Source organism: Camarhynchus parvulus, chromosome 8, assembly GCF_901933205.1.
Source record: "Camarhynchus parvulus chromosome 8, STF_HiC, whole genome shotgun sequence".
In the NCBI taxonomy this organism is placed as follows: Eukaryota; Metazoa; Chordata; class Aves; order Passeriformes; family Thraupidae; genus Camarhynchus; species Camarhynchus parvulus.
In genome coordinates this window covers 2,652,518-2,676,272 of record NC_044578.1, presented here as the reverse complement: position 1 = coordinate 2,676,272, position 23,755 = coordinate 2,652,518, and the positions used below count along the sequence as shown (strand labels likewise).

Genomic DNA, 23,755 nt, shown 5'->3' with positions numbered 1-23,755 from the left:
GCTGGGTTTTTCTCCTTAATGTAATGTGGATAACCCAGAACAAAAACTGACACTTAATTCTGAGTAAACAGTGGCAGTGACTGAATAGAAACTTGATGTCAAATATACAGCCACCCTGGGAAAGTCAAAATCCAATGCTTTCTCCTCTCTTCCAGTTGTGTCCTCCGTAAGTGTATTATCCATAAAATTAGCGATTTAAAAAGGCATCAAAACATTATTTTTCATATTCATAGCGTCACTTTAAAAAAAAATGGTTAAAAATCGATTTGCTGGCCTCTTGGGGAAATGCTGTAATGTTTTTGGCTGTCTCCTACTTTCTGCTGCCAGCTAAAAGTACCATCTGGCTTGTTTAGGGCCCTTTTCCATATCAGGTGCTTCCAAAATTCTCCCCAACCAGAGGATTGTTTCGTTGGGTTGCTCTGCCTGCTGAGGCATGTGTCCTGGGCTGGGAATCCTACTGCTTCTGTTCCCTGCCATCTTGCTGACAGTGGTGTGTGTATGTTTGGGCACGGATCTTGCTGCCTCTCTCCCGAGGACATTTGCATCATTGTCAGCTGCACATATTAAATTGATATGCAGGGCTCAGAAACACGTATCCCATCTTTTGTCCCTTTGTTTGTGCAATTGTTGTGGTTTTAATTCTTCTTTGACACCTGGAATATCACAAAGCTGCTGATAATCTGTTGGCTACTAAGGGAGATGACATTGATAGAAGGATAATGCGTGTCAGACTTATATCTCGATAATTGCGGACACACCCCGAACCCTCGCAGCTCAGGGAATGAATATCCTAAATCCATTATTAATTTGGAGAGTCGCATGTGGCAGTTGGCTGTGGTGTCATCCTCTCCCTGCAAGAGTCACTTGCAGGGGATTTGGAGGCAGTTTGGGTGGATCCTGCAGCGCTGTGCGGATGCGCGAGTCGCTCTTGGTGCGTCCTCGCTGCCATTTCGTGGCAGCCTGAGGAGCTGTGACAAAATGGGGTGGATGTCCTCCCTCCTCAACAAAATGGGGTGCGTGTCCTCCCTCCTCACCTGCTGGAAGGCAGCTCCCCACGTGCCTTCTCCCGCCCAGGAGCGCCAACCCAAGCAGCTGAGAGCTGATGCGCTGTTGGTGGCACCAACGCCTCCTCCTCGGGACCCTTTGTTTTCCAAATTTACCAATTTACTTGGAAATAGAAACACTCCCCTGAAGGGTTTATGAGTAGATTTGAAGCCCTGTAGCTGCAAAGTCCAGGCTTGATGTGATTGTGTGGGAACAGGAAGGGTGTTTTGGAGCAGCTACTGCCGTAAGCTGTCTTGTCCTATTTCAAAAATGATCTGTGCCATACACTGCTGACTTTTCCTGTCCATCCATTAAAAAGTGAATTATGAAGAGTGCTGAGACAAACAGATAGGAGTTTAACCTTGTTAGTAAATATCGGGTAGCTGATATATACTGCTAGAATGTTACATCACAGCCTCGCTCTTCAATATAAGTTTATGAAATTATCTTGTTACTATATAAACTGCCTTGGCTGGGTACATTCTTCCAGAGGGTTATTGTTTGCTGGATGTTGGCACAGTAGCATGACTCTGAAGAGTCAGTTCACGATGTGGTGAATTTTAAAGACTTGGGAGATGGCCATATCTATTTTTCAGCAAAGGAATGAAAGCTTTTTTCCCTTTTTTTTTTTTTTCCTCCTCCAAGGTATTAAAAGTTTCAAAACATGTGCTAAAATGAAAAGGAAATAATAACTAAGACTTGGATGGGAAGTAGTGCCTCAGAGTACTGACTTTGTTTATTTGCTTGTTTCCCCCAAAATCTTAATATTTCAAGTACAAGTTAATATTTTAAATCAAATAAACCTGTTCTGTGAACTAGTAAGGTACTTGAACTATTATCACACATTATTCATTTATTTCTGTGTGAGTGCAATAAATATTTTACAAGCTGTAATCTTGTTCTTTTAATAGAGAGAAAACTATGCAGAATATGTTGCTTAGAGTATTAGATAAGCTGCAGTATGTTAATCAAATATTTTCGTGATATGAGGGCAGTTGAGAAAACAGTACAATTTTTGCTAATGGCACTGGTAAGTAAACGGATCTATCATTACATTGTCATGAAAAGTGACATTGAGCAGAAACACCCTGCCAATCCCTAGAAGATAAGTATTTAATGTAATTAGACAGACACTGTCTCCTTTGTTGAACGTAGCATTAATCACCCAGAGAAGTCCAACTTTATGTGAAATGGCTTTTTCTGATATGTCTTTGTATTAGAAAGCTTCTCACACGGTTTTGCCACAATGATATATTTGAAGAAATGACTGCAGCAGCTACACGGGTTTCCTCATGGCACATTTCTTGCTGTTCTCTGTTCCATAAGCTTTAATTCTTTTTTATTTAGCAGTGTTGCATTACATAGCTGTGACTTGTTCCTAAGTCTAGAAATTGCTCCACGTGCAATTGGAGCTGAACCTCTTTGAACCAGTGTAATGCATTCAAGTTATGAAATACAAAAGCAACACAAATAGCTTCCATTATGTTCTTCAGTCCTTCCTCTGTGGTGTTAGCACAGGTTCATTGTTATGGCATAAGCAAAATGTTCCTTGCCTCAAATGCTCGTCCATAATATCACACACCAAAAAAAACCAACAAAAAAAAAAAAAAAAAAGAACTTTTTATGAAAATCTCATTGTTAAATGGATGAAAAATGTTGCCCCCTTCCAGAATTCATTGGCACTACATTTTTTTTTCCCTCTTTTTTTTTTCCCCTCCCCCCCTCCTCTCCTCTGTTGCTTGTAATTTGTACTGTGAAATGCTGTCTGGTTATGAACTGGTATCAATTTGAGTCAGCGCACAGCTGTGTCTTCCCACCTTCTCAGTGGTGCCGAGGGCTTTGAAGGGAAAGAAAAGGGTTTAGTCAGAGATGACAGCCAACTTCACCGGGTAACAGGTGGAGGTCAACTTGGTTTATTTGTTGGGCTGAGCAGAGTGCAGAGATGAAAAATCTTTGCCATAATAAGGTTTAGGAAGAAAATGCTGACTAGTCTAAGCTTTGATTCCAGCTGACAGATCCTTTGCTAGTGTTCATTACTTGATTTCACAGTTCAGGCAATTTTAAGAGGCTTAAAATTATGTTTCTGCTCTCCTCTATAAAACTTTCCGATCACTTTCTAATTTTTGCTTTAAGTAAAGTTATAGGGACTCCCTGATATATCACTCCTGCCTGTAGACTCTTACAAAGTCAATATGCCATCAAAAATGTAAGGATAAGCTTTTTTTTTTTTTTAAACCCTGCTTTCACTGATTCTTTTAATAAATGAAGCAAAAAAAGTCATGTGTAGGCACCGATTTGAGAAGAAAATTAAAATTAAAACCTAAAACTTTCTAAAAATCCCCCTGAATAGTGGATAGTAAGGATGCTTAAGAAGCCAGTGTTCCTGTCTGGGCATTTGGGATTTCTGTGCTAGTGAAGCCCAGAGTGCTGAGTTCCAGTCCCTGTGCTCCATCCCAAAAGGGAGCCACAGCCAGGCCCTGAGAATCAGAGCAGAACGCGCTGGCTTTGTGTGGCTGGGGCTGGGCTGAGCACACACAAAGGGATCTCACTGGGCTGAGCTGCCTGCAGCCTCTGGGTCCCTCCGAGGGCTCCCTTCCCTGTGCCAGCTCCTGGGAGGGACACGGAGGCGTTTCTCCTCTCCCACCCTTTTTCTTCCACCACCACCACCTCCTTCCTACCTGCTGGAGTGGGCAGAATAGGATTATCTTTAGCCATTTGCTACAATCTTCCCCCTCAGACTTTCTATTACTTCTGCATTCATTCTTTGCAGGAAGAGGAAACTCACTGGTCAAACCCTTGGACACCAGAATAGTTGCATGCAGTTTCCCAGGGAGCCAGATAGCTCTAAAGCTTCCCAGTGAGTGACAGTTTCTCTCTTCTATTCTTCTGAAACATGTGTTTTACACATATACTGAAAAATGTTAATATCAATTTACAGCCAGATCCTTGCTTCTTTTTTTTTTTTTTTTTTTTAAGGTTAAAAAAAATAAAATCTCCCAAAGTATTTACACTTAGAGCACCTCAGCACACATGTCACTTTTTTTTTACGTAGGAAAAAGTGTTGGATGCTCTTATACACATACCATCATTGGGCTTTTGAAAGCTGTTAGCTCATTCTGAGTTAGTGGCAAGAACGCTGGACTTGCCAGCGCCAAACTGTGAAACCTTTTCTTGTGTGACTGGTAGAAATCTCATGGGGGTAGAAATCCAAAAAAAAAAAAAAAAAAAGGGGAGGAGGGGGGGACGTAAATCTGTGCATTTGGATTCGAGCAGCTTCAATAGCATGATATCAACTTTGTCCTAGAAGTCCTTGAATCACAAATCATTTTGGGAGAGTGTGTTGGAGAATTACCACTGTATGCTTTCCCTGGTTTTTTACTCTTTTCTAGGCGTCCATTAGTTCCCACTGTCAGGGAGAGGATTCTGGACTAGGTGGATCCCTGTAATCTGATTTGGCATGGCTATTTTTCTGTGTTCCTAAGCTCATGAGATCAAGTTATGTAGGATTATTTCATAATGCCAGAGCAGCAGTTTCTGAGGTTGGACAAAGCTATCTAGCAAAAGTGTCTGATAAAAGAAAAAATCCTGTCCCATACTGTAGCTTTCTTGGTCCAGTGAAGCAGCATCCTCACGCACACAAATCTTGTAAAGTTGCTTCTGATAGCTCCCTGTGTCCCTTAGTTTTTGTAAGCTAAAGTGCCATTTTCCTTTTTACAGCTTAATTGAACCTAAATGCACCCATTTTCTGCAATGTGGTATTTTGGTAATTTCGCTATTTGCTCGTAAGTTTTCCCTTAAGCAAACTGAAAGCTTCCCCTTTATCACTTCACTGGGCCAAGATTTCACACAGTATCCTGCTTGCTACAAAATATGATAGTGTTCTCTCTCACCTTGTTTCTTTTTTCTTCTTTTACTTTCTTTTATAAAATCAGGATATCTAAGAAACCCCGAACACCGCGGAGCACTTCATGGTGGGTGTGCTTATTCAAACAATGCCAATGCTCTCTCTCGTTCTCGGTGCACAGAGTTGTTGTGTTGGTTTGGGGGGGATGTGCCAGGTGCCCCCTCTGGTGTGGATTCTCCTGTGTCCAGCAAGGACAGAGCTGGTGCCGAGCACTTTGCCAGAGTGCCTGCGCTGGAGGGGGCACTCCCATGTCACCTCTGCCCCTGCCGTGCCTGTTGTCATGGAACTTGCAGGGGGGTTTTCCCTGGGAGCCCTCTGCCTCTCTGCTTTCACCTGCCCAGCGGGTGGCAGGGGGCTTGGGCAGCTCCCAGGAGCAGACCTGCAGGCAGCAGGGCCATCCAGGCTCCTCTGGAAACGATGCCAAAGTGCTCTGCCTTCCCTCGGGGAATCCTGGAGCCACTGGGGATGCAGAGGAGGGAGGCTGAGCTCACCTGGCTGGTGTCACCTGTGGGGAAGTGGCTTCAGTCTCTCTGCCTGGTGGCAGGTCCCCAGTGCCATCCCAGTGTGCAGCTGGACGTGGACATTCCCAGGAAGGAGCACAGCAGCTACAAATTAATTCTGGTGTTGTGGAGGGTTCAGTCCCGTGACTGTCAAATTGTCAGAGGGTGAAAACACCAGGAACCACTGGATACCAAAAGAGAACAGTTCCATGAGTCCACTCTCGACCTGCCAAATTATAAATCCCTTGGTACAATGCACACAAATTCAGTTTGCAACTCTTTCTTCCTTTGGAATAACCTATAAACTCTTCACCTCAAATTGTGCAGAAATCAGGTGGCTTTACAGTCCGTGGTAAATCACCTGGGCTATTTTCAATCCTGACCACAGCTCTTTCGTTAATTAAAACACATGTTCAATGGCACTGTACACCGATTAAATCCTCAAAACCAATATTAGCACCAAACTTAGTCTTGTCATCATAAAAGTCATTTGAAAGCATTACCATGCAGTAGCTGAGGTCACAAGTCCAGAAAATCTGCATATTTACCCATCTCCATCTCATGCCTGGGGCGTTCAGCAGCCATCATTGTTATATATGGCCTGGGTAGCCAATGATGGTTTGATGACATGCAAATAATGAGCAAATGATTTTTAAGAAAATTAAATAAATAAATAAAACCCCAAAAATTTTACTCCATCCTCTTCAGTTACTAAAGATTCCCTTTAGTATCACTCGCAATTTAGGATCCATATGCATCTTCGGGAAGATATAGTTGAAACATAAATCTATTCTGGGTCTTTTACTTGCAAAAATACCATACCTCAGCTATAATCATATGCAAAGACTTTTTAGAGGGCTTTGTAAATGCCATCCAAATTTATGATGGCATTTTTTGCCTTGCAGCTATAGATGTTCCATCCCCAAAGCACCCACATAAAGGTATATTCTCCTATGGATGGCTGCAGTTTGTCCCTGCTGCTATATCTAATCTGCCAAGTGTGCTGAAAAACTCTCAAGTAGCATTTGAAATGAAACAAATGTAGTCATGAATTTTAGACGAGATGTCTAAAGACGTCATTAGAAATTTATTTTTTTTTATTCTCCTTGCAATATATATTTATACAATGGAAAATTATGCCGAAGCTGACATTAACTCAAAGGCAGAATTGAACTGTTTTCCTGCTGTTTATTGCTCTTCTCATTAAAGTTTTTAAATATATAACTCATGAAATTATATTTTGAAGAAATTGGTTAGATTTGAGTACTAGTTTATTAGTTATTGAAAGAACTGCTTGGGTGGCAGAGCAGGAATGAAACCTAACTTAAGCGACCTAAAACAATCCAGATGATGCTGTAAACACAGATACAAACAGACAAGGTAATACACTCCGTGAGGACGTTGTACCAAAGAATTTAGGCAGACTTTCATGGGGTAGGATTTCAAAATAATTGTGAATATTGAAGTGCTCGGCTTTAAAATTCTGTAGGCAAGGTTGTCCATCATTATAAAGTGATATTTCTCCTTCACAAATGGATCTGTGCTCATTTGCAAAGGAGAAATTTCAACCTTCTTTTTCCCTAAGTGACATCAGAATTTTGATTCTAACTTGAATTATCATTTTTGGCTAAAAATTGCAGAGGAGTCCAAAAGCATTTAAAACCTAAAGCCATTGAATCCATTTAATGCGCCTTTGGCACCTCTCTCTCTCTTTCTCTCTCAATCCTTTTTGAACATTCTGGTCCTCATTTTAATCAATCTCTTTTTATTAAGTTCTTTGGCTCATTTACTTGTACGTGCATTTGCTTTATTTTATTTGGAACATTTCTTTTGTAGTGTCTTGAAAAAGAGTTGTGACATTTCTTTTGGATGGCTTCTTAAGTATCTGGCAGTCACCTATGATACGATGTTGATGGGTACGGATAGATTAGCTCTGTTTTCCTGATGATCTGTCAGATGTCGAGTTCTGAGGAAACTGGATGTGTGTGTTGGTGATGCATATGCAGCAGTTTGATAAGTGGATAGAGGGGGAGCTTTCATTTTTCTTCTGTAAAAATCACTGTTTATTAAGCTGGATTTAGCCTTGTGAAGCGAGGTGCTCCGCTGGCAGGTAGTTAATCAGTGATCATGGTAACTCCGGCTGCAGCCAGGGGAGCCAGTACCCATTCAGAGCGTAGAAACTAAAGAGCACTTCATTAGGATGAGTGAATTTCCATCTGTGTTGTATTTTGTGTATACTGGAGCAATTAATACAGTAAACTGATGGATGGCAGTCAGTGTGATCGTATCTCGGCTGATGACAAAGTTTGCTCAGCACTAAATTGAACAGACTTGCTATGACTGGCAGAAGGGTAGCCGTCAACGTTTCAAGAAGCTTGAAATTAAGAATTCCCCAGGAATTTAAAGAAAAAAATAGAGCAGCCGATCAGCCTTTCTGTTGATACTGATTTCAGTGGATTTGCTGGAATAATTCACACAGACGGATGAAAATTCCTTGAAAAATGCTTCCCATATATCAGCTTTTTTCCTTCAACAGCCAACTTGTTTTTCTGCATCATCTGTTTGTTCTGCATGTTGTCGAGTTCATGGTCCACCTGGTAATACCTGAGCTTCCATGATTCCTTTTCCTAGTGTGCCTTGGGAAGGAGGATCCAGACCATGTTTCACTCATAGCTTTTGTTATGAAATCTCCCTCAAGAGTCTAGTGGCAGAGAGCTACTGAGAATATTGGGGTAATTATCCAAAGGTCTTTGGAGATGAGTACGAGGTGGTCTACAAACGCAGCTAACGAGGGATGGAGTTGTTGTGTGAGATGTGTGCAGGTAGAATAATGTCAGTAATTAATCAAGTGAAATTGGATGGATTTTCAGGTGTAGATTTGGAGAGAAGGGGGATTGTTCACCTCTTGCTGTGACTCTGCTCACTCCATCAGAGTTAATCCTGACTTTTTTAGTAAGGCACGTGGCAGGTACATGGAAAAGAGGTTCTCAGATGCTTGTTTGTTCTGGGGAGGATTTGTGCATTCAATTCTCACGCATCATTTTCTGGTCCATTTAAATATATATCAGCCTCATACATGAACATTTGAAGACCTTTAGCTGTACTCAAGGAAGACTCTTATGTGGTGCGTTTCTAGTACTGGCAAACATAAGGAGGTAGAGGAATTAAACCCACCACAGTGCTCCAGTGCCCCTTAGAAGATGAGGAACACGAAGTTTTCCTGTGCACTCATTAAACTTGGGCTGGAGGTTTGCGAAGTGCAGAGTTTTGGAAAGTCTTTCTGCGGGACTTCAACATCCAATGGCTCCAGTAACCAGAGTCTCCCAAGGACAAGGATCCCATTTGCGCTTGCATTATGCATTTGAGCAGAAGGGTGTGATGCATGATGTGGAATGAACAAAATAATAACTCGTGTGTTTAGGGAAATGCCAAATTAATGAAAATTCAGAAAGCTCTAATGTTGAAAAAAAAGCACACAAATTCCTTGATAGAAATATAATGCTGCTAACAGTTTCAAGATTATTGTTGTCTGAATTTTCTGCTTATTGTGTACTGCAATTAAAATTCTTCTCGACTGAAAAACCGATGTCAAATTAATATTTCCTTTTGGAAAAAAATACGAAAGTACACATCTTGTTCCATTTAGCACCATCATGGTCTTTGATCAGGTTCCCTCTGTCCAGTGAATAAAACAGATTTATGTTAATGGGAGCAGGCTCAGACCATATATGTTTGGCATACATATAGAATCACCACATGAACACAAGTACAGTAAGTTAAAGTAGCACACCCACTCAGGCTTCCATCTGCGTTTTATGCCACAAATCCCTTTATTTTCTTCTTTTATTTAGTAATTAACTTCTCCATTTATTCTGTAGTTAAAAGCTGCCATAAGATGAAAATAGATTAAGTCTGATTTTCGTCTCTCTCACTCTAAATAACATTGAGAGGAGACTCAGACCTGGATTCTGAAAGCTGCGCTCCCTAAATGTGCCAGGTGTGACTGTGATTTGGACAAGAGTCCTATCCACAGAATAGTAAGGAACACTTTTAACCCCCACCTGGGTTACCCAGCCGTTGTGTTCTGGCTGTTCTTGTTTATTCCTTGCTCAGAGCAGATGGATGGAGAGAGGCAGGGAACGGGGAGGATCCTTGGCTCCATTCCCTATCCACCGGCCAGCGCAGCTGAGACGGGCTGGGGGAGATTCTAATTTGTTGCTGCCCTGCACCAGAGAGCAGAGAGAGGAGAGCAGGGACTCAGGGGTGTCCTCAGAGCTGGCACTGCCCCTTCCTCAGGGTGCTGTGAAGTGCTGAAATCTGCTGTTCAGTGCAGTGGCTCCCGGGACCGACGCTGAGCAAAGCTGTGCAAGGCAGCCCCGTCCTCCCGGGATGCATCCCCAGCTCTGCCCAAGCTACCTTCAGCCTTAACTTTTTAATTTCCTGCATCCCTGAGCAGCACAGGAGGGGCCCTGCGGACTGGAGGCCGCTAAATGTGTTAAAACTCATTAGGTTTGGAGCAGAAGACCCTTAAAACTAGCCAAGAGTCTCAAACGTGGGTGCCAGAAATTAAACACCTAATTCAATGTTTAGCCACCTACCTTTAGTTCCTTCCTCACAGTTAACATACACTGTGCCACCTCATAGGTGGCCTGATTTTCATAGGCACCAGGCACCTACAACTAACTCAAGTGTTGAGACTGCTCACCTAAGTGAGACTTGTAGAATTCAAAAGTTTTTCTGGGTGATTAAACAGGAGTCCCCTCGCTCCCAGCTCCCAAAAGGAGCTTCGATAGAATGACCAGCATTGTAACATATGGCTTAGCAAGGGGAGGAAAAAAAAGAAGAAAATGAGTATTAGAAATGGATGGACTAAAGAATACGCAGGATATATCAGGCACATTAACCAAACATATGGTGCTAAATGAGATTTTTTTTTAAATTGCAAAAAAATTGACATTCCTGGCAGTCTCAAGGATAATGTGACATGGCTGTGATAAATTTAGAAGAATGGGACATATTTTGGCTTGTTCTTGGAAACCTTTTTCTTGCATGCCGACTGTATTTCTTCTTTTATTAACCCATTCAAAGAATGTTTGAATTTTGCTGCTAGAGCACCATGCTAGCGCAACATAAAATGTGAATGATGCTAATTGCTTTGCACTGCCTAACTTTCTGTCATACCCTCCCCTCTTAAAGGACAAAACATGCTTTGGAAATGAGCTGGCAAGCTCATCTTCTTCTTTCTCCTGGTCAATATTAAGTGATGTAATTAAGCTCCTGTTTGCATATTCTTCTGAACTAGGAAGCAGCCATTTTTTTCTTGAGATCTGATGGATGTGATCACTCAAAATAAAATGTGTCATTACAAACCCCAAACAAAACAAAAACATGGTATAGTTGGACTGTTCCAAACCAATACATTTCAAAATACCCTGGAAAAAAAATAAATAAATGAACCAAACTTGTGATAATAATGGCAATCAGAACGATAACAAACAAATAGAGCAAAAGAAGTAGCAACCAATTATCAGCGCTTCAGTTTGTTTTTCAACTCAATTTCCCTGCACAGGGTTACATTAAAATCTCTATTTTCACATGAAAGCCTCTGCCTCAACCTTAGAAAACCCATCCCCATATGAACATGACACTGCTCAGCATTGCCACACTCAAGGTCATTCAGCAGCTTCTTTGTAGCTCCTCAAGTTCCAGTGTTTGGACACAATCACACGAACTTGCTGCAGCTTTTAACCATTTTCCACTCCCTCTGCCCCTTCTCCCTGCTGTGGTTTAGAGATGAGTCCTGCAGGTTTTTTTTTAAAACACAGGGGTAAAAGAAAAGCTGTTTCATTTTTTTTAGAAGCTTTATTGTCTTTGCCCTGAAGAGGGTTTGTAGCCAGGGAAAACAGGGAGTTCCTGAGCCACAGAGTTGAGATCTCATCCCTCTCCTGACCTCAATCAGCTGCCCAGGGCTCAGGTAACTCATGTCCCACCTGGGTCCCTGCTCTTGGAGCAGCTCCCATGCTGGAAAATTTTAGTGACCTCCCCTGTGCATAAAAGTCTCTTGGAGCGTCCACAATATTTTGTGCTTAGCGCTGGGGTTGACACTCCTCTGGTGTTTCCATCCCCAGTTCTTCCATCATAGGGAAATCTGGGTCAGCAGCACCATTAATTCCTTTGAGTGTCCTTGCCCTGAATGTGGACATGCCATGACTAAGTTACATCCCACTGGAGCAGAAATTCAGCAGGCTGCTCTGGAATATTTCATTGAAACACCTCGGTTCAATCTCCTTTTCTCTCTTCCCCTGAAACTGAACTAATCTTTGTTTTTGTTCCTACTCCAAAGTCCCTAAGACCACATGAAAAAAAAAAAAACTAAAAACAACAAAACAACAAAAAAAATCACCCCAATAAAAAAAAACCAAAAAACCACCCCAACCCAATATTTTTCTTGCACCATAGTCAGTTCTAAGCTTTGATTTTTCAAATGTTAAGTCTGTAACCTTTCCTAAAAGCCGCCATAACAGCAAACCCTGTAGCAAGTTTTGAGGCAAAAAGCTGCAAGTACAACACTGGAACTCAAACCATTCCCTCACTTTGTTTAACTTACAGAAATATAAACTCCAAAGCCTCACTGAAACCATTAAGGCCCAGCAGTGCAGAGCATAAAGTACAAGAAGGCTCCTGCATATTGCAATCAACATCCCAGGGACTATAAAACTAGTCTTATTAAATATAAAGTTAATAATATAGCCCAGAGATAATCTTGTCCAGGCCTCTCTCTTTACTTTTTTAACAATTAAGTACTATAAAACACAGAGTTGGAAATAAAATTAAATTACTTTGCTGGTGGAAGTTCAGCTTGCACATTACCTGATATTTTGCTTTTCCACCTGAAATCTCCACCTTTGTTTTGCTATATCCTTATGGATATGCAGAATGCCTGATGGGCTGTGTATACTGGAAATCTGGAGTTTTCTGGATACATTCTGATAATCAGAATACCCAAATGCATCTGTAACTGCAAAAATATAGGCTAGTACAGACAAACAGGCATACTTTTCATTTATATACTGTAAAATTATTCCTCCAAGCATCTACCATACACAGAAAAGGCTTGGGCTTTAAAAGCCCGTGGCAATGTATTCATTCCAATAATTTTTTTGATACCACAGCTATGTTATGGCATCAACAGGAGTTATTTTCACCCTGTGTACCAAACCAGTCAGATGAGTACCACACCATTTCTGCCTGTCCATGGCAGAGGTCTCACCCAGTGACAACTTAACTCTGATTTTCACTGGGAGCCTTTGATGCAGTTCAAGGGCATTGTAACAACTCCAGAATAATTCCAGTGCAGCTTCTAACATCAAGACATAAATACCATTCACCCTTTAAGAAAAAAAAAATTGCAAGTGAAAGAGAGCCACATAAATGTATAACTTTCAAATACCTTTGAAGTCAAGAGAGTGAGAGGAGGAAGAGTTTGAACTCAGAGAACTCCATTCTCTGGTTGTGCCTTGAGTCGTGCGGCACATTTAAAAGATCCATTTGCAATAATCTACTAAAACCAAGGAGTGAAAGACAGAACTCATAAAAAACCTGTAAAAATCCAAATGCTCCAGCTATTACAGATTTCTAAAAATAAAACAGAGTAGGTTTCAGTAGCAATAATAAGCTGCATCTTGTCTGTATTTCAGCTTTATAAGAAAAATATGGCTGCCTTTTAGTACTCATGGCTCAGAGCAAACCATGGCTGCTTCTGCCTCGACAAAAACAAAACCCCACAAATAAAAGTGAGCTTTCAGCTTGCTGTTGTGTTGTGTTTCATTTGTCCTTTAAGTGTGTCTAGCTGCTTCTGCACCCCCTTTCACAATGCATAGGCTGTCGTTCCATGACCTAGCATTATTAAATTGCACTTATCAATCATTCTTGCCAGGAATGCCATCGCCAACTACATTAAAGAAGTCAGAGAAGTCTGGTTTCAGCAGTCCCTCGCCTTCGCAGACCTCCTCCCTTGGAACGGCTTTCACACAGCACCATCGACCTGTCATTACAGGACCCAGAGGTGAGGCCTTTCCCGAGAGCCCCCAGCCCTGGAGGGCAGCCAGGGCGCCGTGGCCGTGCCAGCGCCGCTCCAGGAAAGCCATCGCCGCCCGGGACCGCCCGCGAGGGGCTGCTCCACGCCCAGCAGGGCTTAGGGCTCCAGAGGCTGCTTCTCTTAGGCTGGGCCGCTTTTGGGAGAGCTCCTGACGACCACCCCAGGTGGAAACGCTGGTTTCTGGGGCCTTGGGGTTTTGTTGGAAGAGGGTGTGGGGAAAAGGGACAGGATGTGTCTTCTGCTCGTGGCCATCCATCACGTTGACTCGGTCCGACTGCTCGAGACAGGGACCCATCCATCACTTCTGACCCACGCCGGTCTTCCAGCTCTGTGGACTTCCTTCTGCCAGTCATTTATTCTTGTGCTGCTGGTGTCAGTGTGCCTTGTTAGGGGACTCCTTTGAAGTTGGTTCCTGCAATACTTTGGCTGGTTTCCTTCTCAGTACTCTTCTGACTGACTTTCCAAGTAAAAGAGATGTCCTCTGGGTCTAGATGTGTTTATACATTTTTGTTAGAAAGATGCATTTGCATTTAGCCTAGAAAACTAAATGCAATACGGAGTTCACGTTTGAAAAGGAACTCACTTGGGCACAGAAGAGACACAAATGAATGAATCCTCTTACAAACCTCTTTGGAAGATATAAAAATAGGAGTGAATGGTTGTGACACGTTTCTTTCTGCTATGAAATTTTGTCTCATTTAGAGAAGATTATTAAGGAATTGGTCGAATAGTGAAGCATAAAAATGCATATTAGCAATTCATCCTAGAAATTATCTGGAAATGTCTGTTTGGCATCAGCGTGGTTTTATTGAGGGCAGCATAAACCAGGAGGAGCCTCTTTGTCTGCACATCCAGGTGATGTGGTGGGAAATGGTGGAGTTGCACGAAGTTGAAGCAAGGTCAGACTTGCACTTCAGGAGGTTTTGTGCTTTGTTAAATCTGCTTATTGTAGTTTGATTTGTTGTGGTTAATCCATAAAAATTATTCATTACCCTTAGACATGCACCTAGATCCTCAGAAGAAATTTAGGCATCTAAGCTCTACAGAGATTTCCCTTGAAATTTGGATCCGATCTGTCTGGCAAATATGTCCTCTTTTAAAAGCCTTGATAATTGGTGATACAAGTATGACTAATATGAAGCTTCCATTAACATTCTATTCAGTGCACATCAGCTGACTCCCAATTCCTGTCTTTTAGAAGTTCAGCCTTTTAGATTTCAGTTGTTGATTGATTAGTTAATAGGCCTTTCTTTATTTAGCTGTGTTTTACCTCACACTAATTTTTTAAGATCATTGACTGCCTTTGTCTGCCCCTGTTTAGACCCTCTGTGCTTTGGATTCTTGTGTGGTTGAGAGAGGAAATGTCTCAGTGGTGAGGCCTTGTTTAAATCTCATCTACAGTCTGTTTTCACAAGACTTTTTCTGTGCACTGAGGGATTTCTACTGGCTTACGTGAGAAGAACATTCAGTGGGAGCCAGAAAAGCAAATAGAATCATTACAGTCCCACATTTTGTTTGTTTGGAAGGAGATGTTCTTTACTAACTCCACAAAGAAGCAGCACAGCTTTTAAATCATCATGGTTCCTAAAAAGTTAACCAAAACTGTTCTTCTGCAATATCATTTAGAATCATCTACTATTTTATGCTCGTTCACAAACAAAGTCTCACTGACTTTCAGAAAAAAAGAAATCCCTCTGAATCCACCCATGGTTTCTTTAAGTGCCATCATCCTGAAAAAATCTTGTCCCAGACTTCATCCTTTGTTCTTTTGGGACATTCCTCCTCAGTATTCTTCTTGCACAGCACACTGGCTGTGTTGATTTCCCTGCTGCAACAATCATTCTGTTAGTAAAGGGTGATACACTGAGATGGATTATTTTCTGCAAATCCAGCTTTGTTCTTTATCCCATCGCCTCCGGCGTACTTCAGGGACAGTAAGCAGAAGAGAGAAGCTTTTCAGGTATCAGAAGTGGCAACATAAAGAGTATAATGCTGTCGTATAAGAGGATATAACTGAGAGATTCACTTCCACCAGTAGTGACTGGGAGTTGTGCCTCTGCAGGGATGATGGTGCAGCACATACAGGCTAAATTCCCTCTGCACACTAAGGTGCATTATGTAAATGGTCAGTGGCAGGTCGTTCTGAGGGGTCTTTGGAAAACAAAGAGCAGGATTTAATCTCCATTCTGCAGAGGGGTTTCGGAGGAGGGGGAGTTGTGAGTAAGTAGGTCACCACCAGAGTAAACTCCTCAGCCAACACGACGATCACAAGGAGGTTCCATCTCCTTCTCGTGTTCGTATGTGCAAGTTTATCACTTGGATGTGTGTATGAGATGCATTTGTAAAGCATGATCAAAATAGACAGCAGAGAAGAAGCTGTAGACTATTCATGGCAGGTGTTGGCATTGACAACCAGCGATTTATAACTTCCCGGGAATATTCCCGAATCTTTCACGCACTTCCAAGCATCCCTTGGAACACACTGCACATCTGATGCTGGGGTGTCCCAGGATACTGAATGCCCTTCCCTGTGGTCCCCACAATGAGTCATTCTGGAAACAAAACTTCCTTGGAGGAGGAGTAAGATCCTTGAGAGGATTTCCTCACTCTGAGGTGCTCCACCCAAAGAAACAGTTGGAAAACCTCTGCTCTCGTGGAATTGCCTGGATGTGCTGTGCTGTGGAAGGAAGGCTGTGCCCTCGTTCCTGTGAGCTCTGGTGCTGCTGCCAGTGCCCAGCCCAGCTGGGCAGTAGCCAGGAGAGAGGATCCGAGCTGGCTGACCAGCAGACCAGATGTGCAGCGAGTGCTGGCGCAGGGATGCCAATGCTTCAGTGACTCCTCAGTACTTCCAACAGATGGTGGCAAGATCCAAGTTTCTTTGGTGATAAGCTAGCAAAGTGATTCATGGAGCCTCACTTGATGATGGCAGTTTTTTGGGCATGACTCTATGAATGCACCATATGTCTTCTCTGGACCAGCGTGGTTAGGATTCAGTGTCTGGCAGATGGTAAATTGATCACCTATAGGGTGGCTTCAGCATCACTATCAGCTTTAGAATTTATTTCAAAGCCTTGAAAATTCAGGCAGCCAGATCTCTCTCCTACTCAGGCATACTTCTGTTACCTGCAAATGAGATTATTTGGTGGTCAGCATAGCTCACCACAGCACTCCAGCCCTGCAAAGCCATCGTGGATTGCTGGCATCTCACAAAGCTTCCCAGAGCACTTGAACTCTTCACCAGGCAGTGAAGGATTTAAATACTATGGGTGACAGCAGTATTTACATAAATGGTTTCAGGCTTCCATGTATTGCTCCTTACACTCTGGTGACTTTATAACTGGAGCTGGCTGAAACGTTAAATTGACCACGATCTTGTAAAGCCAGGATGTACAGCAGCCTGTGCTGCAGAGCATTCAGGAATTCCCATGGAGTATGACAGTGTGGATCCTGCAAGCCAAAAAAGCAAGGAAGAAAAGGAAAGGAAAGGAAAAAAAAAGTAACAATGAGATGGTGCGTTAGGAAGATAAATGAAGGAGAAACACAATTACGAGAAGCAAGAAATACAGCACGAAGGCAAGAACCCAAGGAAGGGAGTGTGTGAGAAGAAGGGATGAAAGTCAACTAGTGGACTGGTTTCCATTAGATTAATTTCCTCCATAATTACCATTGCCACTTAGACTTTCATCAGGACAAGGCCTGCCAGGGAAACACTGCAGCACAGTACTCTCTGTCCATGCCAAAGTGGCAAAACCTTTATGTCACATATCTGTAAAGATACTGTGTCCTTCTCTATCAGCATCTTCCGCTGGGTCACCAAAGTCCTGGTGCCTGCTCGCTGTCCTGTCAGCCAGCTCTGAGGGAATCAAAGTGAAGGCTCCTGGTGCACACTGTACGAAGACATTTTGTGATGTCCCATCCTGTAAGAGTCTCTGTGGCTGCTTCTTGGTGCTGTCAGCCGTGTCACCTTCTACTTCCCTCTGGATTTTGACAAAAACAAACCAGAGCAGCTTGACACAGAGGGTGATGTCAGAGAGCCAGGAGAGTCACACCACAAGGGTGAGGAAGCCACGAGCAGCATAGTGCTGACCATCAGACAAGTCCCCATGATCCAGTTTACAATGTCAGGACGGCTGACTGAGCAGGGAAAGATTTTGATTTTCTGCACTCACTTTGGAGCAACCTGGTGCTGAAGGAAAAGCAGTCTCCCAACAGATGGCCTCAAGGTCGGGCTTTAGCCACGCCACAGTCCCCAAACTGCTGCAGCCCGGGCAGGGAGGGCAGAGAGGGAGACCTGCAAAGGGTTAAAGCTCCAGCTAAACAAAAGTCAGCGACCGTGTAATTAAAACTCTACCTTTGTTGTATTGTCAAGAGTTAGCCTGTGACATAGGAAATATTTAAAGGAGCAGGCTGTTCAGCTAATTTGTGTGTGAGTGAACTGCTTAGACAGTCCTATCCTAAATTAACTGTAAGGCCACCCACCGAGCTCGCCTCATAAAGGGCCACGATTGCTCAGCTCCGTTCTGTATAACCCTTCAATAATTACTAGATAAATGCATAACTAAAACCTCTATTACACTAATAATTTGTACCGAGATAGATGTGTGGGACACCATGCTGGGTTAATTTGTCATCCCTGCAGCAAACTTCTAAAGAGGGCTCTTTTGCAGAGGAGTTGTGTTAATATGTTGCTCCAGTGAGGACATGTTAGAGCAACAAGATGACTTGGTCGCTTAATCTCCTAAAGAGGCAAAATGCCTGGAGGGGAAGTGCCAGAAAGAAGAAAGGGGGGTGATTAACACAGTGGACCCAGATTTAAACTCATCCTGACAAAAGGAACTGATCTAACTGAGCAAAAGAATGGGGGAAAAAAAAGGGGGAGTGTTAAAAATACTAATAGGATTTCATGCATCCCTAAAAAAATAATATAAAAATAAAGTGCTGCAGGAACAAAGTATTTTGCCCATGCTTTTCCTGATGCTGTGTTTGGTTCCTTTGCTCTCTTTGATGTATCCATGGAGTTAAACTATATGCTTTAAACAGTGCAGTGAACTATAATATTTTTATCTCTGCTTTATGCTAAATTCTTCTAGCTTCAGACACACACAAAAAGCACATTATTGCTTTAAATATGGAACCCATGTTTAAGCATCAGAGCTCTGGATTTTCAACCTCCTCTATTGACAGAACCATAAATCATGTTAAAGTTAAGTGAATTACTGTAGCGTGGAACTATAGCTTTAACAATGTTTATGTAGTATCAGCTTACCATCTACAGAATGAAAGGGAGGAAAAACACTGATATTAGAAATGGGAATGTGGAGTCCTATTAACTTAACAGCAATATATCACTCCAAAGTCACAGATTCCATTACCATGCCCTTTTTAGTATCAAAGCAGAATTATATCATCACACACATAAAGGTTGTAGTTTTAAAGAGAATTTACATTTCTATTGTAAACTTATCAACTGCATTTCATTATAAGAAAGACATGATATATTCTCCTGGCAGTAGTTTTTATCTTATGATGAGAATATATGAGAATGCATCATGTGTATTAAAAGTAATAATAATAATATGCAGAAGTTGACAGCATTTGATGCGAGGCAGGAGTTCTACAAATATGGTAAATTAGGGTCTTTTTGACCTCTAGCTGTAGCCTTGGAAGGAAGGAGTGCTTTCTATAGGTCTGATTTTTATTTCTGTCCCAATGTAATCAATTCTATAGTATTCTGCTCTCCCAAAGGCAGCAGAATTCTGACATGTTTTAAAACATTCTGCTCAAAAATAGCTAACTTAACTGGCCCCCTGCCCGTGCCAGAATCTGGAACCAGTGCTCAGTTCAGCTCCACAGGTTTTCAAAAGCAGCCTGTAATACTCAGCAGCCCAGAGTACACCAATAAACCCTGAGCTCAAACACAGCCCTCAGCATATTTTCCTTTTGCTGGGAGCTCCGTGGGCCTTGGCAAAATGTCCTCCTGCCTCCCACTTGCTACTGCAGAACTTCTTGCAGGAACAGTGTTCCTGAACAGAGGGTCCAGGTGCCTCGTGCCACTGAGGGCAGCAGAAAAGGGCTGAGCGCCAGCCCTGAGCTGGAGATACCGTGGCTCTGTTCTTTTCAGCAGTGCTCAGCTGGCCAGCTGCACTTGACTTCTGGCGCTGAGAGATGGACAGCCTGAAATTCAGCCCATTTTTTTGATGTTCATGGACAGGAACAGATCCTCCACCTACCCTATCCTAGGGTGTCTCACTACCTCTCACATTGGTCAGCTGTTTCTGTTATATTTTAAATCTTTCATCTATGCTTGTCTACAGAATGTGGGAGTGAGGGATACCTAAATTTTTCCAATGCTCAGAGGGTAAAGCCCATTTTTGTTCTCCAGCTCCATGATTTCCCAGCCTTGACACTGCAGATGGGATCAGTTTGCTTTTAGCTCATCCTTGGACCTGACAAACATGTTACTAAACATCCCCTTTGCACCATTATGGGACTTCACAAATACCTGAGTTTTCCAGGGATGTGAATTCCCTTCCAAGGGCTCATCCTAGGACTGGTCAGTCCTACCCTCAGCAGCTCAGTATTTAAGCATTTGCTCAGGTTTTGCCAACCTGAGCAAGCAAGTCCTCTACTTTTATCACCCTAAAGTCTGTTCCTAATGGGCAGTAAGAAAAATGGGGACTTCCAGAAACCTCTGAAAGTGTTACAGGGAAGCAGCTCCCACTGAAATTCAAAAGCAGTTAATGAATTCTCTCAGGACCTCTGCAAATCCCAGCCCAAGTTTCTTAATTTTTTTTTTTCTTGTTTGGGTAACTGCTTTCATCACCAAAATCTGTGGGCTTAAAGCTATTGTTTTAGGCTTCCATTCTTTACCTCTTGTATTGTATAATACACAGAAGTGTAAGTTCCTTTCAACAAATTTGGATTATTGCCAGATCTCCTTATTAAAAAGTCACTCTTCATATTTCCGATAAACACAGCTGTTTCATGGTGTTTGAAAGCATTTCACATCAGCCAGCATGGTGGCTTAGCCAATTAGTCCTCTAATATGGTCAATTTTGAGAATAAGTACCTTTGGGGTACAAAGGGTGGGATCCATCTCGCATAATTTGAACTGGCATCACTGGAATGGCAGCAGAAAGTTTGCAGCACACAGGGAGTTAAAGCAACTTAGAAGCCTGACGTGGAAGTTGCTAGCAGAACAAACTGTTCTCTAACATTTCCAGGGAAATGACTTTTCAGAAAATACTTTCTTAATTGTAATGAAGCCAATTATAATGGCCTCAAAAACAAGCAGATAAAAAACGATCCCGTTTCATTATGGTTCTAGTGTTACTATTTCTAGGAAGGCTGATCAATGTTTAATGAAGTATTAGTAAACTTCATTATCACTTTATAGAGGAGGTATCGGAGCACTGTGCCCTGATCCAGCTGATGGGCCAGCCCTTGTGCCTGTGAAGGATCTGTGGTTGTGATTCCCAGCCCTTCTCCCTGGGGTGATAACACCTTTTCCTGAGCAGCACCAAACCGCCCTTTCAAAGACTTCAAACGACTTCGGGAAGAAAGGAATTCCATCCAGTGGTGTGGACTTGAAGGGGCTGGCAGGGCTTTTTTTTGGAAGAGGAGATGGAAGGTGGATGGATCAATATGTGGCCCCATATGTTGGGCTGTGCTGCTGGAAAACCTGTGTGAGCACTGTAGGTGTCCCTTCACCATGTCAGCAGGCACTCCCCGGGAGCAAGGATCCCAGGGCTCTTTATTAGGAACCACTCCTTTGTTCCAGGATCCTAAATATCTGAAGAAAACTATGACCTGTTTCAAATTAACTGATCCTTTATTGTCTCATCACTCCCTCTGACAGAATTCACAATTTTGGCTCTTCTTCAGAGCCTGGGCCACGTGCAGCGCTCACCTAATCAATGGGTGCAGCTTATTGTATTGGTTACTTACTTGGTTATTGGCCACTACAAATCAAGAAGGGGAAAGGCAAGACAGAGCTGCATAATCAGAATTCAGCATTCTGAAAAATCCTGTGACTTCTGTGCTGCACAGCACCCCGAGCTCATAAAACACTGAGGAATCCAGCGTAGCACGCAACAGCTGTACTGCATAATTACTTGGCCCAATAGCAGCAGTTTTAAAATACTGGTATATCTGTTGCAGGCCACCATACATTACCATCTCATTTTCAATAAAAAATCTGGGATGTTTCAGACCGGCTTCAATGGAATTGGAATCATGTGTGCTTTGAAATATTTATGCTTGCCTTGAGATGGAAGGATAACTCCTGCCTCCAGCCCCTACACAAAATAACAGATTTCATAACGCCAGAGACTCCAACTCCTCCATACCTACAGCAGGTAGAAATGAAGTTCTGATCTTGAGTACACATCTTTTCATAGATTGTAGAAGTCATATTTTATGTCATTTACTGAGGTCAATAATAAAACATAAATGTCATAGGCTGAAAGACGCCAGGAGAAATATGGTTTGGCAGGATGGAGCTGCTTAGGGATACATAAATAATAAGTCAATAAGTAAATAAATAATAGACAAAGACCTATTTTATCTTCCATTTGAAGATCTCAAAGAATTTACAATCTCCGATTGAGACTTGTAATATCCCGTCAGAGGTAATAAGAGCCTCTTCTCTTACACAGGGTAATTTCCATCACTGTAGGTGTGGGTTTAGGAATTAAAGACTTTATTATTTTTATTAAGTCTGAAAATCATGACTGAAAGGGCCCTTGGCCTTTTTAGAGGCAAACAGGGATAATAATGACCTGCTTCATTACCCCTTGTGCTTTCACTGATTAAAAATGCTTGTGAGGGCCCCTATATTTGGAAGCACCGTTGTGTTCTGCACTCAGAACTTGTTGGAGTGGCCAGTTTTGCACTCTCCAGAGTTGCTGACCACAACACAACCATCAGAGTAATGGTCTGTGTCTGGGCCAGCAGATTTTAGACTTTAACATTTAATTCCCTCTCTCTAGCATCAGGCAGGCACATTTGTAATGTTGATCAGTTTAATAGTGGTGGTTTTTCTCCTCTTATCAAAGAGCCCTTTCTTTTGGCACTTGAGAAATTTGCTGTTTCCTAGTCAGAGACTGCACAAACAAACCTTTGGAGATCCTTATTGCACTCGTCACTCCTTATGCTGAGGAGAAAATGACCCCTCCACGTCAGTGTATGGCACAGGCTGAGGAATGATGCCAATTTTCTTGTTTCCCTCCCCCAGTCTTTCCCTGATCAGCAGGAAGCCCTTGGGGATGGGCTGAGGAGCTGGCCAAGGCTCCAAAGAGGAGCCACATTCTCCTTGCAGCACTTTGCTGTGCTGAATTATTGTTGGTCATTTCTGCATTTCTTTGCTTCTCTCTATCTTTGGGCAGGTCACTGACACACTCTCCACTTTCTTTTCTACCCTGACATACTGAGGAGGTCAGGACAGCAGAGAAAGGCTTGCTCCTTACCTGCCACTGAGTATTTCTTTCATCTTTCTTACAGTAAATCAAATTATTAAATGAAGAGCCATACTTTGGAAAAGCTAAGTACAATGTTGTCTCAGGCCTAGCTTTGAATTCTCACATGTTCCCTGGATACAATTCTTTATTCCTTCTTGTCTGAGATGCATTTCAATCTCCTTTTCACCCAGCAAACAAACAGAAATGAGTTTGTTCATAAAGGACAGTGCAATTGCATAACAATTTCAAATAGTCCTAAAAGAGTTGATACTAAAAGGAAATTCTCTTTTTATGTTTCAGAAATTCCAATTTATTCCATACTTAATTAGATGTTTGTCACATAAATGTCCATTTCTCACTTTTATCTTCATCCTTCATATTCCATCTGGCACACAAGGAAAGGGGGAACTACAAAAGCAGATACAAAGAAAGGGAGGAAGACAGAAATAATGTAGGCTAATAAAAAAATTTTTGTAGTCATCAAAATGCTGTCTGGGATCTACCTGAGTGAAGGTGTGTGGGTAAAATGGAGGTGTCAACCTCAGAGCAGCACCAGTCAAATGCAGGGGATTATTTTGGGGTGAGGTGGCTCCTTGGACACTGTTGAGTTCTCTGTGCATTGTAATAATTGTCTCCATGGTGGTCACTCACAGTTACAGAAGGGAATCCCCTTTATCCCCACCTTTGATGTTTCTCTTTTTATTGGGGATATTTTCAACAGAATTAAAGGGAGCAGAATCGTGGGGTTAAG

At 42.3% G+C, this 23,755-nt stretch overlaps 1 protein-coding gene across 15 annotated transcripts in view; it reads left to right on the top strand.

The window, feature by feature from the left end:
• The window catches only part of NFIA (nuclear factor I A), a 348,766-nt gene that overhangs the window by 282,725 nt on the left and 42,286 nt on the right, over window positions 1-23,755 (top strand). For 7 of the 15 annotated variants that reach the window (XM_030953281.1, XM_030953282.1, XM_030953280.1 and 4 more), the window contains 3 exons: window positions 3,815-3,901; window positions 4,977-5,015; window positions 13,385-13,513. The exons of 3 other annotated variants lie outside the window; for them this stretch is intronic. In XM_030953281.1, the coding sequence (XP_030809141.1) occupies window positions 3,815-3,901; window positions 4,977-5,015; window positions 13,385-13,513 (255 nt within the window). The remainder of the gene's footprint in view (window positions 1-3,814; window positions 3,902-4,976; window positions 5,016-13,384; window positions 13,514-23,755) is intronic. 5 more of the 15 variants (XM_030953289.1, XM_030953284.1, XM_030953287.1 and 2 more) reach the window with 2 other exon arrangements.